Raw genomic sequence first — 18,643 nt, 5'->3', positions numbered from 1 at the left:
GATTTGATAACACATGCCTTCAGCACGCACGTTATAAAATACGATTCCCACGCATATATACACACACTGGATTTTAATATCCGTGCTCGCATGTATGGGCAGGTGTTGTCTAACACACGCGGGGGGGGGGGGGGGGTGGGATTTTTTAAAAATACGCATGGCAACACAAATAGGTCTTTCCCAGTTCCCTCCCAAACTGCTCCGATTAAGGACAGGACTGGGAGAGAACTTCCCTATCCCCTTAACTATCCTTCCTACCTTTTCCCCTCTCCTCCCCGACCCCTAACCCCTAGCTCTCTATCCCAATTTTTTTTATTTATATATATATATATATATATATATATATATATATATATTTATATATATATATATATATATATATATATATATATTATTATATTATTATATTATATATATCTTTATTGTTTTTTATATACCGATCTTCTTACATTATATGTAAATCAAATCAGTTTACAGAGAACAGTTGAATAAGCTTGCTTGTGGGCAATTAAGAACTTTTTTGAGTAACATATTGTATAACTTTTTGAATAACATTTAAACATAAGAGCAAAATATACATGGCTAAAAACATAAACATAAGAGCAAAATATACTATACATGGCACAACAGGTCTTATATGTCTAAATCTTAATGTTTTAGATTGAGCTTTTCTAAATAGCATTTAAAGAAGAAATAAATAGCCAAAAAAGACAATGTCTAAAATATGGTATTATGGAATATTCCTAGTTCCTAATTGTACAGATGTCTTACAGGAATTTGTTAACAGTAGTCTAAGATAATTTACTTCTGCATTGGTAATTCGAAGCGATCAGGGAGGACTGGGAATGGGTAGACTATGGGTGAGGGGGTCGGGATGGGTGGGCGAAACTCAGAATCCAAGGGGGGAGAGAAGAATAAAGGGAGGGGGGATGGAGGGGTTATATAATTAGAGCGGAGAGGATGTAAAAAAAAAAAAATATATATATATATATATATATCTTACTACTCTACTCCTCTCGGAGCAAAAGTAACTTCCGTGCGAAGGCCAGCTTGCAACGCGTGCTTCCCCGGGACAGCATCTAATGGCGCTGTCCCAGTCAGTCCCCCACTCCATTGACAAGGACATCTATCACATTCTGGTTTGGAGTTCCTAAAGTTCTTGAACTGGAACAGCTAATAGTTTTTAGGCTTGAATACATTTTAGAATACCAAATATATCCTTGTCTTGGTTGTGTCTCCTTCTGTAAAATAAAATAAATTATTTTTGCCATTTTTGGACAAATGCAGAATATTACGTATCTCCAGTGGAGTTATACTTCTGGAAGGCTGTGAAGAGAGGACCAATGAAAGGCCAGTGGACTCATCAGAATGATAATTGTGATACTTCTTGAGAGTTAGATACTATTGATGTTTCTTCGGAGCTTGTCCTATCCATGAAGGAAGGGGAACCTTGAGATAACCTATGATTAAGCCTATGATTAAGTTTGTTTAATTTCTCATCTAGCTTGAAATGGAAGAATGTAGATTAAATTTCAGATTTTGGGGCCATGGACTCCAAAATGGGAGTCATTAGTTCTAATTGAATGGAAGAGGTAGAGAATCTGGTAAATTAGTAAAATAGTTTTTCCAGATGATATTCCAGTTTAGAAAGGAGAATCCTAGTAGATAATCAGATTCTAGAACTAGACTATGGGTGCAGATTTTATATATCAACACCAAGAAATTGATGACAAGATAGTACCCTTTATTTGTGATGGTGCTTGGCTAAGATTCTGCACCAAAGAGTGATGGCATTGAAGGCCCTTTTTAAGAAGTAATGTGTTGCGAGTGCCCACAAGACCTATTTTGGCTTCTGTGTGCTTCAGCACCACAGAGCACATTTTCTCCCCCACATTTAAAAGAGGGGGAGATGACACTTAGGCTGAGATTTCTCCAAATCATAATGTTTAGCATGAGGGACACCATTTTTGATTTAAGTAATGGTTTCCTCCTTTGCTGATCCAGAGGCTTGAGTAGTTAAAATTATTTTAGAGTGTACAGTTTCTGAATCTTCTGGCCCTTAGTGACATTTGAGCACAAATAGTACAGTTAGCATCATCATGTAACAGGTCTAAGCACTGAACACAGCGGTTTATGCTGGTCCAATAAGGACATCGTGTAGGAATAGCGGGGATTTCCTGAAGCCTAATTTGTCTGCCATGGAGAAGACAGCTTTATTTTAGAAATTTGAAGTTACAAATTTATTTATATTTATTTATTTTGAGGAGATACTCATGACCAGAAAAAAAAAAAAAAAGCTTCAAGAAAGTAAAATAAAATTGAAAAAAGAATGCCAGGAAAAATATTTAGCAAGCAGCTGAAGGTCAAAGCCAAAAAGCATGTCCTTTCGCAGGAGTGGAAGAAAAAAAAAAACTAGCGATTTGTACGGTTTTGCAAAACCACCTGTGCATCTTCTTGGGTTTTCTAAGCTCCAAGAGAACTTTTCCCATCTTGGAGCCATCTAAAATCACCCATTTTTGTAGCTGATTACTGTCCTGCTTGCCCACCAAGAAAAGTTAAGCCTGTTAAAAATTAAAGATAAAAATGTTTTAAATTTTGAAGAGAGCTCAGACTTTTTAAACCATAAGATTGAGGTAGCTAAAAAATAAAGGAAATAAGGCAGAGAAGGATGAGGGCACCTGAAGACCAAAGTGAGGAGAATTTTATCTCTCTGAAAAACACACCAGTCTAATTCCACAGAAAAAGACAGAGGGGCCTTGCAATGCATAGTTGTGTGATGCTGCTGTGAATGAGCAGAAAGAACTTCTGTTTCTTTATAGTTCTAGCTAGCAAATTTTCTGTCCTCAGCACCATTAGATGACATCACCCAGACATGTGACTGATTTCATCCTGTCTCTCAAATACTTCTTGAAGAATGACATCCCCATGATTATAGATTGGTATAATTAATCCTCCTGAACAGGTCTAAGAGAAATGACCAGAAAGCAGAATCGGTTAAATAGTTTTACTAGTGTTTCCAGATATTGTACATTGCTGTATATGAGCATTTTGTTTAGCATCCTGTCAGGTTTACCTGAGTTTCTGGGTTTAAAGTGTCTGGAGGCAATACTTGACATCTTGTATTATATCAGTGATGTCTATTAAACCCCATTTTAATCTTGAATTACACTTTCTAACAGGTTTATTTTTGCTTGGTTGAAATTTTGATCTTGTGCGTCAATTTCAGGTTTACATAAGAACATAAGATATGCCATACTGGGTCAGACCAAGCATCCATCAAGCCCAATATCCCATTTCCAACAGTGGCCAATTCAAATCACAAGTACCCTGGCAAGTACCTAAACATTAGATAAATCACAAGCTATACTATTGCTTATTAATTACCATTACAGCTTTTTGAGATGCGGTGAACTAGAACTGAACACAGTATTCAAGATGCGGTCTCACCATGGAGCGAATCAGAGGCATTATGAACATCCTCAGTTTTTATTTGCCATTCCCTTCCTAATAATTCCAAACATTCTGTTTGCTTTTTGATTGCCACATCACACTGAGCTGACAATTTCAATGTATTATCCACTTTGACTTCCCAGATCTCTTTCCTGGATGGTAACTCCTAAGATAGAACCTAACATTGTGTAACTACAGCAAGGGTTACTTTCCCTTTATGCATCACTTTGGCACTTGTCCATGTTAGATTTCACCTGCCATTTGGAAGACTAATCTTCCAGTCTTGCAAAGTCCTCCTGCAAATTCATCACAAACCTCTTGAGATTAAATTATGCAGCATAGTTAAGTGTCCAGATACTACCATTCTGGATTGCTAAATCAGGTTTAATTTTTGGTTTAAGTCCCTTCCACATATCCCAGAAGTAATTATCTATGGCTTCCTAAATTTCATATAGCTATTTAAAACAAAAAAAGGGAAAATAAACAGTCACTGGGAGGAAAATATTTGTTAAAAAAAAAATTAACTTTCCATTTGTTACTTTTTTTTTTTTTTTTAAACAAGGAAGGCAATCCAAATTTATAAAAATGGGGCCCCAGAAGGATAGAGTCAAAATTACAAGGGATTGTAGTGACAGTAATAGGATGCAAATGTGTGGACTAAAGTTTCATGTTGCGGCCTTGAGGTGCGACCGATGCCATAATGGCCCTTTAACCTTCTGTCCACTCCAGATAGAAGGCTAAGGCTCTTTTTGCAGTCCAAATTGTGCATGCTTGTACACCTTGGTGCGAATGAGGCCTGGGAAAGAATGTTGGCAGGACATAGACTGGTTAAGATGAAGTCTGACACCACCTTAAACAGGAAAACTCGGGTGCTTACGAAAGACCACCCTGAATCATGAAAAAAAACTTAGTATAAAGTGGATAAAGACACTAAGGGGCGGGATTTTCAGAGCCCTGCTCGCGTAAATCCGCCCAAAACCGGGGCGGATTTACGCAGAGCAGGGCCCTGCGCTCCGGGAAGCCTATTTTACATAGGCCTACCGGCGCGCGCAGAGCCCGGGACTCGCGTAAGTCCCGGGGGTTTTCGGAGGGGGCGTGTCGGGGGGCATGTCGGGGCGGGCCCGAACCACGCGGCGTTTTCGGGGCGTGTCGGGAGCGTTCCGGGGGCGTGGCTACGGGCCGGGGCGGCCCGGGGGCGTGGCCGCACCCTCCGGACCCGCCCCCAGGTCGCGTCCCGGCGCGCAGGAGGCCCGCTGACGTGCGGGGATTTACGCCTCCCTCCGGGAGGCGTAAATCCCCCGACAAAGGTAAGGGGGGGGTTTAGACAGGGCCGGGCGGGTGGGTTAGGTAGGGGAAGGGAGGGGAAGGTGAGGGGAGGGCAAAGGAAAGTTTGCTCCGATTTCGGAGCGGCCTTGGAGGGAACGGGGGTAGGCTGCGCGGCTCGGCGCGCGCCGGCTATACGAAATCGATAGCCTTGCGCGCGCCGATCCAGGATTTTAGCGGATACGCGCGGCTCCGCGCGTATCTACTAAATCCAGCGTACTTTTGTTTGCGCCTGGAGCGCAAACAAAAGTAGGCTATTCGCGCTCGTTTAAAATCCGCCCCTAAGGCCTGAAGCTCGCCAACCCTGCATGCTGAAATGACCACCACCAAAAATGACCTTCCAGATCAGATACTTCAGGTCACAGGAACACAGCGGCTCAAAAGGAGCTTTCATCAGCTGGACCCACACCATACTGAGGTCCTCGGACACAACAGGCTGCCTCAGGGGAAGCTTCAGCTGAAGCAGATCTTTCATAAACCATATAGAAATGGCTATATAGAGATGGGCTTACCAGCTACACAGTGATATGTGTCAATCGCACTCAGGTGAACCCTCACGGAGTTGATTTTAAGACCAGCTTCTGAAAGGTGTAGAAAGTAGTCAAGCAGTTTGTATGTTAGGCAGGAGAAAGGATCTAAGACCCTTTGCTCACACCACATAGAGAACCTCCTCCACATCAGTCCATACAGATTTCTGGTGGAAGGCTTTCTGGAAGCCACCAGAACACAAGACACATACTCTAAAAGTTCGAGAGGTTGCAGCGTCATCTTCTCAACATCCAAGCTGTGAGCAATAGGGCCTGAAGGTTGGAATCACGCAATCTGCCCTGATCCCTTGTGATGAGATCTGGGTAAATCCCCAGTCTGATTGGTTTCTCGATGGACATCTCCCAAAGGAGTGGACATCAGACCTGTCTCGACCAATAGGGGCTATGAGAATCAAAGTCTCCCCGTCCTCAAAAGACTTCCCTACCAATGAGCTGGAGGATGCGCGAACAGAAGACTCTTGCCCCAATGCAGGGGAGCAGAACTGAGCAGCCTTCCTGTTCCAAGGCACGGAAATTAGATCCGTCTGGGCTCCCCCAGAAGTTGAAGATTTAATTTGCCAGACCCTGATCCAGAGACCACTTATGGGGCCTGAAGGTTCAACTCAGTCTGTCCGTTAAAATATTCTCCAAGCTAGCCAGATACATGGCCCTGAGCACCATCCTGTGGGAATGAGCCCATGACCAGACCTGAACCACTTCCTGGCACAGGCAGTACAAGCCCATGCTTCCCTGCTTGTTGACATATCACATTGCAACTTGGTTGTCAATCTGTATCAAGGAAATTTTGTTGGATAGTCTACCTCTGAAAGTCCACAGAACATACCTGATCACCCGAAGCTCCAGGAAATTGATCTGACACTGCTGCTCTGGGGCAGACCACAAACCCTACATGAGCTCCCCAGCTCAGGGTGAACACATCTGTTGTCAACATAATTTGAACCTGGGGACTTAGGAAGGTAACGCCCCATTCCAGATTGGAAATGTCCTGCCACCAAAACAAAGAGTTCTGGAGGGCCAGAGAAATTCTGATGCAGTCTCAGACGTCCTGTGTGGGCTGAAGCCACTGGGACCTTAGGGTCCATTAAGCGCTCCTCATGTGCAAACGTGCCAGGGGAGTGATATGAAATGTAGCAGCTATATGGCCCAGCAACCTCAACATGTCCCAGGCTGATACCTGTGACTCATTGAATCCCCACTGTGATGGTCATCAGGATGATGGCCCTTTGTCGCAGCAGGTAGGTCTTAACATGAGCCGTGTCTAGCAGAGCTCCAATAAAAGTCTAATTGAGGTGACCGACGGATGAGACCTGGGGTAGTTAATGACGATCTCTGGTGACTCCTGCACCCAGATGGGTGAGCGCATGGATGCCTTGGCTCCTGCCTAAGAGGTGCTCTTGACCAGCCAATCATCCAGATAGGGGAAAAATGGACTTCCAGCATGCCTAAGTGCACCACCACCACAGCGAGACATTTTGAGAAAACACATGGGGCACACATTAGCCCAAATGGCTGTATGTGGTACTGAAAGTGCTGAGTTCCCACCACAAATTGGATGATACTTCCAATGACTGGGAAAGATCTTGATATGGATGTGCACATCCTTCAGATCAAGAGAACATAGCTAGTCCCCTTTTTGCAAGAAAGGGATTATGGTGCTCAGGGAAATCTTGAACTTTTCCTTTTTCAGAAATGTTTTCAAGGCCCTTAGGTCTAGGATTGGATAGAGTCCCCCTGTTTTCTTTGGTATTAGGAAATACCAGGAGTAAAATCTCCACCCTCTTTCCCCAGTGGGACAAGTTAGACTACTTTAGTTGTTATGAGGAAGGAAAGCTCCTCTAAAATTACCTCCTGATTAGCTACTGTTCCCCAGAAAGGACTCTGGGTAATTTGGCGGGGCACTTAATGCATTTAATTTGTACCCATTCTGCACGATGGCAAGGACCCACTGGTCCAAGCTTATACTGGGCCACAGGTTTGCGGAGAACCGTAGCCTGCCCCCAACCAGAAGATTCTACTGAAGAGACTTGATGCCATTTTGAAAGCATCATAGGTCAACCAAACCCCATGTTTACCACGCTCCAAGTCCTTGAGCACCAATAACTATAGCGTATCTTGCTGCTATTCAGGCATCTGCTCAACTACCTCCTGCACCTACTTCAGAATGTCCTGCATATGCTGGCCCATATACAGCTGGTAGCCACTATGTGGGCAATAAGCATGGCTCCTTGAAAGTCCTTTCTCCCAAGAGCATCTATGGCCATCTGATCTTTCCTCGGGGACCCTGAGGAATGGGTCCAAAGCCTTCTTGAGAGCAGATTCGACAATCGCAGATTGGTGTGGTAGCTGACACTTGTCAAATCCAAGAGCCTTTTGGACAAGATAAACATAGTCTACCTTTCTGTTTATGGGAGGCACTGAGAGGAGCTGTACCCACATCTTCATCAGCAGCCTCACGAGGATCGAGTAGTGGGACTGACACGATTTCTTTGGAAGGCTCCACCTACTGGAGGATATCAGCATCTTGTGCCAGGTATCCTCCTCTGCGCAAACTGAAAGCAATGGCTGTTGCCATCAACTTAAACTCAGCAAAGGGGAGGTCCTCCAGTGGAGATTTCCTTTGAACAGCTGGAGGAGTCGGGTCCGAGAGGAGACATCTGATGCATCTGTGTCAGATGTATCTGAGTCGTCATCTCCCCAGGGGTCATAAGGGACATCGTCATCACTGTCATCGACAGGCAATGGGCCTGTGGCGCTCGGCCACTGACCGTCAGTATAGGAACAGATGGAATGGATCGCATTGGCCCAGCCCTCAAGGCAGCTCCTGTCTCCGAGGGAGCTTCCACCTCCGGGGAATCTAAAATGACCACCAGATTGGCCAGTGGTTCCTTCAAAGTCCCACGGGGCATCTGCTGTGTTGGTAGCATGCTAATGAGCGCATGTACAGATTCATGCAGGGGTTCGATGTAGGTCGGTGCTGGCCCTGGTGCCATCAGTGCCCCAATGTAGACATTCTGCACCACCCACTCCACAGCCACCTGCACACACTTTTCAAACTCCTCTTCAAACAAACATCGCTGATGTCAAGACTAACTGGTAGCCAGGAATAGTCACATCCTCTTAGACCCAAGAGGAGGATCGATGGACATCCTGCCAATAAAAAAAACTGTGGTGAACCCCCTGGGCATCATGGAGGATTGGCTGTCCTCCCCACAGAGTCACTTCGGGGGCATCACAGCATCTGCTGGTGTATCCCCCTGCCCAGCACCAAGCATAGACTAGGACCTATGCCAATGCTTCAACTTCCCTCGATGCTCAGATCGGTCTCTCCCTGGTGCCAATGACTATGAACCCAAAGTCTTCAACCTGGAGGAGCTAGGCAAGTACCTATCTCTGGTGCCCCTTCAGCTTTCAATGTCGACAGAACTGATGGCTCCGCCAATGTTGAGGGCTTGATGGCCATTGCTGCAGTTCCAAGGTCCTTCAGTATTGATGCCCTTAATGCCAATGTCGATGGCTCAGTCTTGCCTGATCCAAAAAGTTGCTCCATCTTCCTGAATCAGGCCAATCTTCCTTTTGGGGTTATCTGGGCGCATTTTCTGCAACCCCGGAAGTCATGCGATGCCCCTAGGCAGAGGACACATCTATCATGTGGATCAATGATAGACATGGTCCTCAAACTCTTGGGACATTGCTTAAATCCCATAGAGTACATGGCGTCACAAAATAAAAGGAAGCTAAATCGAAATCAATGGTGGCAACTGTCGATAGCCTGCAAGCACCAACTGAACCACTGCCCTGGGAGAACAACAAATGAAAAGAAATTAACCCAAAACATCAAAACCCTATCTAAGATAAGGGGAAGACACCAAAAGGACCCTCAAAAAACTTGACAGAAAACATGAAAAATCACAAATCTTGAGAAAAAGAAGAGGAGGCTACTTTAACCTCAAAACTGAAGCAAGACACAAGGCTCTGCGGAAAAGACGAGACTAAAAGGACCGCCACGTGGATGCTTAGAGAAACTCAAAGTTCTAGAAACTTTGACAAGTTTTCTGAGCCAGGCTCTATCAGATGTCACCCTTGTGCGAAGACTGCCATCCTGCTTGTCCTTAGAGAAAAACCCAATAGTCTTCACTAGCCTACAGACCGATACAGTACAGTGCACTCCGACGGAGCGCACTGTTAGCTGGCATTTGGACACGCGTTTGACGCGCTAGCTTTACCCCTTATTCAGTAAGGGGTAATAGCGCGTCCAAAACACGCGTCCAACCCCCCCGAACCTAACAGCGCCCGCAACATGCAAATGTATGTTGATGGCCCTATTAGTCATTCCCGCGCGATACAGTAAGTAAAATGTGCAGCCAACCCGCACATTTTACTTTAAGAAATTAGCGCCTACCCAAAAGGTAGGCGTTAATTTCTGCTGGCGCTGGAGAAGTGCACAGAAAAGCAGTAAAAACTGCTTTTCTGTGCACCCTCCAACTTAATATCCTGGTGACATTAAGTCAGAGGTCCCAAAAGTTAAAAATAAAAAAAAAAGTAAAATCAGCCCGCAACTCAGGGGTTGAAAACCGGACGCTCAATTTTGCCGGCGTCCGGTTTCTGAACCGTGGCTGTCAGCGGGCTCGAGAACAGACGTCAGCAAAATTGAGTGTCGGCTGTCAAACCCGCTGATAGCCGCCACTCCTGTCCAAAAAGAGGCGCTAGGGATGTGCTAGTGTCCCTAGCGCCTCTTTTTACCGCGAGCCATAATTTAAATATTTTGTTTTACTGTATCGCGCGCACAGAACACTGGCCTGTGTTCTGTGCGCGCAGTTGTCTCCAAATATCAACGATTAAATCAAAGACCATTATGTCCTAAAATTCAGAGGAGAGAAGAGGGGGGGAAAAGCAGCACACAGGGACAGGATTGAAACTTAGCAGCACTGCCAGGAGGAGTGAAGGCTCAGCAACTTTGCAGGAGTTGCCAGCAGGAAAAGAAGAGCAGCAAGACTTCAAGTTGTACTACTGGAAGCAAGGAGACCCAGTAGAGCCATTGGAATTGTGCTGTGAAGCCAGCCACAGCAGGAAGAAGAGGAGCTGCTTTTGGAATGGAGACAGTCTCTGTATCAGCTGTTGGATGGGCTGAAGGACAGGGAGAAAATGGATTGGAGAGAGGTAAAGAAAAACAAAGGATCCGAAAAGGGGTGAGTAGAAGGGTGAAGTGATGATCTGGAGGATGGATGGGTGGGAAAGAGGGGTTATGGACAGAAGCACAGTTGTGAAGGTATGGGGAATGATAGAAAAGGGAGTGGGATAAGGCAGCAATGGATTAGTCCTCCACTGTTATGTCATCTTTTGAAAGCTGCCCACAGTGGAAAAATATTTGGAGACAACTGCTCTACAGGCTTTGGGTTTCACTGTATATAAAAGAGTAAGAGCAACAGCAAAATCTTGAGCAGAGTGAAGCAGCAAAATGAAAGGACTGGTACAGTGGCCACAGTTCACCCCGATCCCAAAAGCATTCTCCTGTTGGTGCTACAGTTCCAAGCTGCCTTGCTTTGGAGATAATGCTTTAAAAGTGGAGAAGACAGACTCTGAAGGTCTCATTCTCTCCTTTCTTATCACAATCTGACAAGGTGTACACAACAGTGGCTGCAATGTGTACACAAGGTGTACACAACAGTGGCTGCAATGTCATGATTTCACAGGTGGCCAGTATACAATATTTGTATTTAAAAAAAATCTATATTGGCTATTTTAATAAAATGCCAACTCAAAATATACTTTATTTAGATTTTTATATTCCACTTTTCAGCACTTCAAAGTATACATCAAAGCGGATTATGTTCAGGTATTTCCCCATCCACACAGGGCTTATAATCTAAATTTTGTACCTGAGGCAATGGAGGGTAAAGCAGAGTTGCTTACCTGTAACAGGTGTTATCCCAGGACAGCAGGATGTAGTCCTCACACATGGGTAACATCATCGATGGAGCCCTATCACGGAAAACTTCTGTCAAAGTTTCTAGAAACTTTTGACTGGCACACTGAGCCCACTGAGCATGCCCAGCATGCCATGATCCCTGCAGCCACAGGGGTCTCCTTCAGTCTCATTTGTAGCAATAAGTGCGAGCGAAAAAATAAAATAATAAAACGTCAACGGACCCAACTCCGTGGGGTGGCGGGTGGGTTTCGTGAGGACTACATCCTGCTGTCCTGGGATAACACCTGTTACAGGTAAACAACTCTGCTTTATCCCAGGACAAGCAGGATGGTAGTCCTCACATATGGGTGATTAGCAAGCTACAAGGTGACTCATCCTTTAACAGGTCAATGGCACGTAACTCGGGCAACAGGCACAACAACTGAGGTGCCATTGACTAAGATGAGGCAGCCTGAATCTCAGCAGGCAGTTGTGGAAGGAGTTTTGTATTATATTGCAAATAGGTTTTTCAAGACAGATTTTCCAAAGGCAGAGTCTTGTCTTCCTTCCTTATCCAAGCAGTAATGAGCTGCAAATGTATGCAGAGAACTCCAAGTCGCAGCTTTGCAGATGTTAGCAATAGGTACGGAACGATAATGTGCTATGGATGTTGACATAGCCCTTACTGAGTGCGCTTTTACTCGCCCCTGGAGAGGATGGCTTGCTTTCTCATAGCAAATTTCGATACAATCTGCTAGCCAGTTGGATAAAGTTTGTTTGCCCACTGGAACTCCTGGTTTGTTTTTGTCAAAAGAAATGAAGAGTTGGGTGGACTTCCTATGGACTGGAGTGCGTTCTAGATAAAATGCAAGTGCACGTTTACAGTCCAAGGTATGCAAAATCCTCTCGCCCTGGTGAGAATGGGGCCTTGGGAAGAAAGTGGGCAAGACTATGGATTTGTTAAGGTGAAAATCCGTTACCACCTTAGGCAGAAATTTGGGGTGAGTGCGGAGTACCACTCTGTCATGCAGGAACCTTGTATAGGGCGAGTATGTGAGAAGAGCTTGTAACTCACTGACCCTTCTAGCAGATGTAATGGCTACTAGGAATAGTATCTTCCAGGTAAGAAATTTTACATCACAGGAATGCAAAGGCTCAAACGGGGGCCGCATGAGCCTTGCAAGCACTACATTCAGGTCCCATTCTGTAACTGGTGGTCGAATGGGAGGCTTAAGTTGAAGTAAACCCCTCAAACCGCCTCACTAGGGGTTGCACAGTTATTGGGGTATCCCCTATTCTCTTGTGGTATGCTGCAATGGCATTCAGGTGTACACACACAGAAGAAGACTGGAGACCAGAATCTGAGAGGTGGCACAGATAGTCTAATAGAGAAGGAGTGGGGCAGAAGAAAGGGTTATTTATTTATTTATTTAATTAATTTTATATACCGACAGCCGTTTGCACATCGTGCCGGTTTACAAGTAACTTACAACCATAAGATATATAGGCAGAAGCCTTTACAAATAACAGTATGTAACATAAATGCAGTAACAGAGCAAGAAACTAATGCAGTAACAGAGCAAGAAACGAAATAACTTAGGGAGGGAGGGGTAGGGGCAGTCATGACAAAGGGGGGGGGGAATACCTTTTTGTGTGCACCACTCTGTAAATCTAGTCCACTTGGAGCGGTAAGATTTGTGTGTGGAAGGCTTTTATTTATTTATTTATTTATTATTTTTATTATACCGAGTTTCATGATCGGAATCACATCAACCCGGTTTACAATTAACAATGTGAGTAAAGACAGAGAGTAACAAAGTAAAGAACATTTCCCAATACAACAACAAATATAGTATGAAACTTAACAAATATTATAACAATATTTTGGATGTGAGAAAGTTACAAAAAACATGGAAAAATAACTTGGATATGAAAGGGAAGGAATTGTAGAACGACTATTAGCATTTTAACTTTTAACTATTTTTAACTATTAGCATTTTTAACTATTAGCATTTTAACTATTAGCATTTTAACTATTAGCATTTTTAACTATTAGCATTTAGCATTTTAATTGTAGAACGACTATTAGCATTTTAACTTTTGTGAAGCTACGAGAACCTGAGAGACTTGAGTTGAAAGATTGAGTGGTTGCAGGATCAAGCTTTCAACATCCAAGCTGTTAGGGCAAGGGTTGGTAGGTTGGGATGGCATAACTTGCCCTGGTTCTGAGTTATGAGAGTGGGTGCTGTGCCCAGGCGAATTGGTTCTCTGATCGAGAGGTCGAGGAGTATGGGAAACCATACTTGTCGAGGCCAGTACAGGGCTATGAGTATCATTGACCCTCTGTCCTGCTGTAGCTTCACGAGAGTTTTGGCTATGAGCAGAATTGGAGGATACGCATATAGAAGTCCTATGTTCCAGGGCGAGCAAAGGTGTCCCTGGGGAACATCTGGTGACGGCTGTGCAGGGAGCAGAACGTTTCCACTTTGTGGTTCAGATTGGACGCAAAGAGGTCGATGGTTGGGAGACCCCAGCATTGAAAGATTTTGCTCGTTACGCAGGGATCCAGAAACCATTCATGGGGATAGAAACGTCGACAGAGACAGTCCGCTAGGACATTTTGTATGCCTACCAGATAAGTGGCCCTGAGATGTATAGAGTGTACCAGGGCCCAGGCCCAAATCTGCACTGCTTCTTGACATAGCAGATAGGAACCTGTGCCTCCCTGTTTATGTACCACATTGCTACTGTTTTGTCCGTTTGTATCAGCACAGTGTTGTGTGAGAGGCAGTCTTTGAAAGCATAAAGGGCATATCTTATCGCTCGAAGTTCCAAAAAGTTGATTTGACACTTTTTTTTCAAGCAGAGTCCACGTACCTTGTGTCTGAAGGTTGTTGACATGAGCTCCCCATCCCAAGTTGGATGCATCAGTGGTCAATGTGACTTGAGGAGTCAGTTGCTGGAACAGGAGACCAATCCGTAAGGCTGATTTGTCCACCAGCGGAGCGAGAGACATAACTGGTGGATGACCCGTATTAGGGACGACAGTGGCTGAACAGCTTGGATCCACTGAGATTTCAAAGTCCATTGAGTCCTTCTCATGGCTAACTTCGCCATAGGGATCACGTGTAGACGCCATGTGGCCCAGCAGAGTAAGAAATTGATGGGCAGAGGCAAATTTGCAACTGGTCACAGAGTATGCCAGATTTGCTAGATTGTTCGCACGGTTGCTTGGAAGAAAAGCTTTTGAGACTGTGGTGTCGAGGCCTTCTCCTATGAAAGTGAGGTGCTGAGACGGGTTCATATGTGATTTCTGATAGTTGATCAGGAACCCCAGGGAATGCATCAGTCTTATGGTGCTTTCCAAGGCAGCAAGAGTTTCCTGTCTGGATGGACTCCTGATTAGCCAATCGTCTAGGTAGGGAAAAACATGAATGCTATTTTTTCTTAGATGTGCAGCAGCTACTGCTAGACATTTTGTGAATACCCAAGGTGCTGAGGCTAGTCCGAATGGTAGGACTCTGTATTGGAAATGTTTTGGACCCACTACGAATCTTAGATATTTGCGATATTGTGGGAAAATGGGTATGTGAGCGTAGGAGTCTTGAAGATCCAGAGAACAGAGCCAAATCGCCTCGGTGTAGAAAGGGAAGGATGGTCCCAAGGAGATCATCTGGAATTTTTCTTTTTGCTGAAATTGCAGAGGTCTAGTATGGGGCGGAGACCTCCTGTTTTCTTTGGAATTAGGAAATAGCGGGAGTAGAACAATCTGCCTTGTTGAGACCAGGGAACGTGTTCGACAGCCCTGGTAATCAGCAGGGAGGAGAGTTCTAGCCAAAGCTGAGATGTTACGACGTTGGCTGCCCACAGTGGAATGGGTGGGGAATTTGAGGCGGTATCTCCGGTTCAGGATGACTAACACCCATTGATCTGTGGTAATGAGGCTCCAGTGGTGTATGAAGTAATGGAGCCGACCTCCCACCAGCAGGTCGGGTCTGGGATTGATGGAAAAGCTTCTGCTCTCTGGAAATGTTTTCAGAAACCGGATGCTGGTCCTGTTTGTGGGGGTGGCTGAGTTTTTGTCTGCTTTGGCTGACATGAACGTCCCATTTGAGGTGGTCAGAAAGGATGTGTACTGGATGCAGGTGGATAGTACCTATGAGGCCAATAGAAGGGTCTTCTGGTGTTCCTTCTTGTGGGCTTTTGCGCAGAGGATGGCTGGTCAGATGGCAACTTGGAAAGCTGGCAAAGTGTCTCATGGTGTTCTTTCAATTGGGAGACAGTGTCTTGAATCTTTTCTCCAAAGAGATTGTCTCCGGTGCATGGGAGATCTGCTAGTCTTTCCTGTACTTCTAACCTTAAACCCGAAGCATTTAGCCAAGCCCATCTTCATGCACTGATCCCAGCAGCTGACATAGGGAAGATGTTTCAAAAGAGTCATACACTGCTCGTACTTCGTGCTTGCCTGACTCCAGACCTTTTTGAATAAGGGTGTTGAGTGTTACTTGCTGCTGCTGAGGAAGATTATCAGCTATGTCCTGTACTTGCTTCCATAAATTTCTTTGATATTGCGTCATATATAATTGATATGCCGCAATACGGGACACGGGCATGGACCCTTGGAAGACCTTTCTTCCTAACTCATCCAGAAATTTTTGCTCTTTTCCTGGAGGGGCAGATGAGTGAGGATTTTGCTTCCTTGCCTTTTTCTGCGCTGATTCCACCACAACTGACTGGTGGGACAGTTGTGGTTTCTGAAACCCTGGTGTATGTTGGACCAGGTACATTGCGTCCATCCTTCTATTAACAGGTGGTACAGAATAGGGATGCTCCCATAGGCGGTGCTGGTGATCTAGGAGCACTTCATGGATTGGGATAGCCATGACTTCCTTGGATGCATCTACAAACTGGAGGACCTCCAGTGTTTTATGTCTAGTGTCTTCTTCTGTCACCAGCTCAAAAAGAATGGTATCCATCATCTCCTTCATGAAATTTGCAAAAGAAAGGTCCTCTGGTGGGGACTTCCTTCTTTCTTCTGGTGGAGAAGGTTCAAATACAAGGTCTTCTGTATCAGTATCTGTCTCAATGTCCTCCCAAGGACTGTAGTGGGGTTGGAAATGTGACCCTGGTGGATACAGAGTGTCCTGTGGAAGAGGACACTTTGGCATCAATGCAGATCTCTATGGTTTCCCTGGAATATGCTTTGGCATCGATGGAGGTAAAAAAGGCATCAATGGTGAATCGAATGGCATCAACGGCACCGATGGGAAATCGATGGTCTGCATCACCTGATGGACCAGGCTGAGAGGGTATCAACGGACCAGGAAGCGGTATCTAAGGCATCGATGGCCTGTGGGGTTTTTGTAAACCCGATGGACCTAGTAAGGGATCGGAGTCCCCTTCATCTTCTTCCAATGAACCTGGAATGGGTATAGCTGGAGTCATCGGAGGATACTTTGGTATCGATGGTATGGATGGAATCAGAGGATCTATCCACGATGGCGGTGCAGGCTGTGGGAAGGCACAGATTAAAGCATCGAGTCTGCTGAGCAGAGGTGCCAATACTAACGGCTCCAGTGTCGGTGCCGATGTCTGTATTGGCGTTGGTGGAGGCTGCAATTTTTGAAATAACTCTATGACAGCCTGTTGAATCATGGAAGTTACTTCTTCCCTGGAGACTGGGACTGGGTCCACTGTCATAGGAGAAGGCAAGACTGGCGCTAGTGGCTCTTCCACATTTGAATGTGGTGGCACAGACTAACATCGATCCCGGTGGAGAGTGCCTTGGTGTCTCAGGTGCAGAGGGGCATAACAGCTCTTGTACCCGGATCCACTTCACCATCGGCTCGATGGCCATCGATGCCGATGCGGTAACCGATTCTCCTGATGGACGATGACAATGGTGTCGCTTCTCCCGATGCTCCTTGGTAGATAGAGGACAATGCGATTGAAGATCCCGATGGGGACGGAGACGGACGGTCACCAGACATTTTCTTTCCTCGATGTTTTTCAGTGGAGGAAGAAATTTTCTTCGGTGATGACCGTGAAGACATCGATGGAGTAGTTCTTTTTTTTAAAAAGTTCCTCCATTTTGTCCAGCCGGGCATGCCTGCCCTTCAGAGTCATCTGAGCACAGGCGGAACATGCGCGGACATCATGGCCTGATCCCAGGCAAAGTACACAGATGTCGTGCGGGTCTGTTATTGACATCGTTTGGGGGCAACTTGGACATTTTTTAAAACCCGTGGTCATGGTAAAAAAATAAGGCTGGGTAACGGTCAGTGGCTTGCGGATACCGAAGTGTTGTAACAGGAACCAACAAAAAATGACCAAAAAAAATCCAGAACTCACCGAACGGGATGTCAAAGGGAGACCCGTGTAGGGTATTTTGACAGAAATATTAATTTTTTCCATGAGGAAAATTTGAGAAAACTCACAGAGCTCCTGAAATGCGAGGCTAACAGCAACACGGAAAAAAAGAGACTGAAGGGAGACCCCTGTGGCTGCAGTGATCATGGCATGCTGGGCATGCTCAGTGTGCCAATCAAAAGTTTCTAGAAACTTTGACAGACGTTTTCCGTGATAGGGCTTCATCGATGATGTCACCCATATGTGAGGACTACCATCCTGCTTGCCTGGGATAAAGTGACTTGTCCAAGGTCACAAGCAGTGTCAGTAGGATTTGAACCCTAGTTTCCCCTGGGTCACAGCCTGCTCCTCCACTCACATATATATAAAATCTCTTGATTGCCTCTTGATTTTTCAGATGGTGGGGTTGGCTATACTGCTGTTCTGTCTTTCCTACATTAAATACTGATCCAATAAATATCACAATCTCAAAAGTACCCAAAACCTCATTATAAATAACCAAAATACCTGGAGACTGAGATTCTGAAGGGAGACGCCAAATGACAGCGGACAATCAGGATTTGTGATCTAAAGAAACAAAATATTTAATTTCGATTTTTGCCAGCAACATTAAAATTGAAGAAAAAAATATACTAGTGAACATATATTTTAGCATGTGCATAACAGGAAACATCAGGTAGTCAGTAAACTATGAATAACATGCTGTCTCCAAAATCAAAGTCTGAGTATTTTGTAAATCTTTTTAAAACTGAAAGCACCTTAATGTATTCTCTACTGAGATTAGCCCCTCCAAATATATCAAAATAGTTTAAAAGTATACCTCTATAAAAATTAGATCCTTTGGTCTCATGTGGCTTCTAGCTCACATCTACTCAGGTTACTTTTTAAAAGCATTTATTAAAAACTAAGCAACTGCACAAGGAATATAAAATTACAAAAGCTCTAGATGTGTTCTTAAAGTAGAAGTCATCTGATAATCAGAAGGCAATTATCTTGTGACATCAGCTACAGAAAAACATCCTGTGTTTCATATTCTGTTTCCTATTCT

At 44.8% G+C, this 18,643-nt stretch overlaps 1 protein-coding gene across 3 annotated transcripts in view; it reads right to left on the bottom strand.

The window, feature by feature from the left end:
- VPS13A (vacuolar protein sorting 13 homolog A) overlaps nt 1–18,643 on the bottom strand; it is a 745,426-nt gene that overhangs the window by 615,149 nt on the left and 111,634 nt on the right. For all 3 annotated transcript variants that reach the window (XM_029616432.1, XM_029616443.1, XM_029616452.1), the window contains exon 7: nt 18,103–18,162. In XM_029616432.1, the coding sequence (XP_029472292.1) occupies nt 18,103–18,162 (60 nt within the window). The remainder of the gene's footprint in view (nt 1–18,102; nt 18,163–18,643) is intronic.

This window comes from Rhinatrema bivittatum, chromosome 1 (genome assembly GCF_901001135.1).
Source record: "Rhinatrema bivittatum chromosome 1, aRhiBiv1.1, whole genome shotgun sequence".
Lineage (NCBI taxonomy): Eukaryota > Metazoa > Chordata > Amphibia > Gymnophiona > Rhinatrematidae > Rhinatrema > Rhinatrema bivittatum.
The sequence above is the reverse complement of the archived record's forward strand: the minus strand, read 5'-3'. Positions and strand labels throughout refer to the sequence as shown.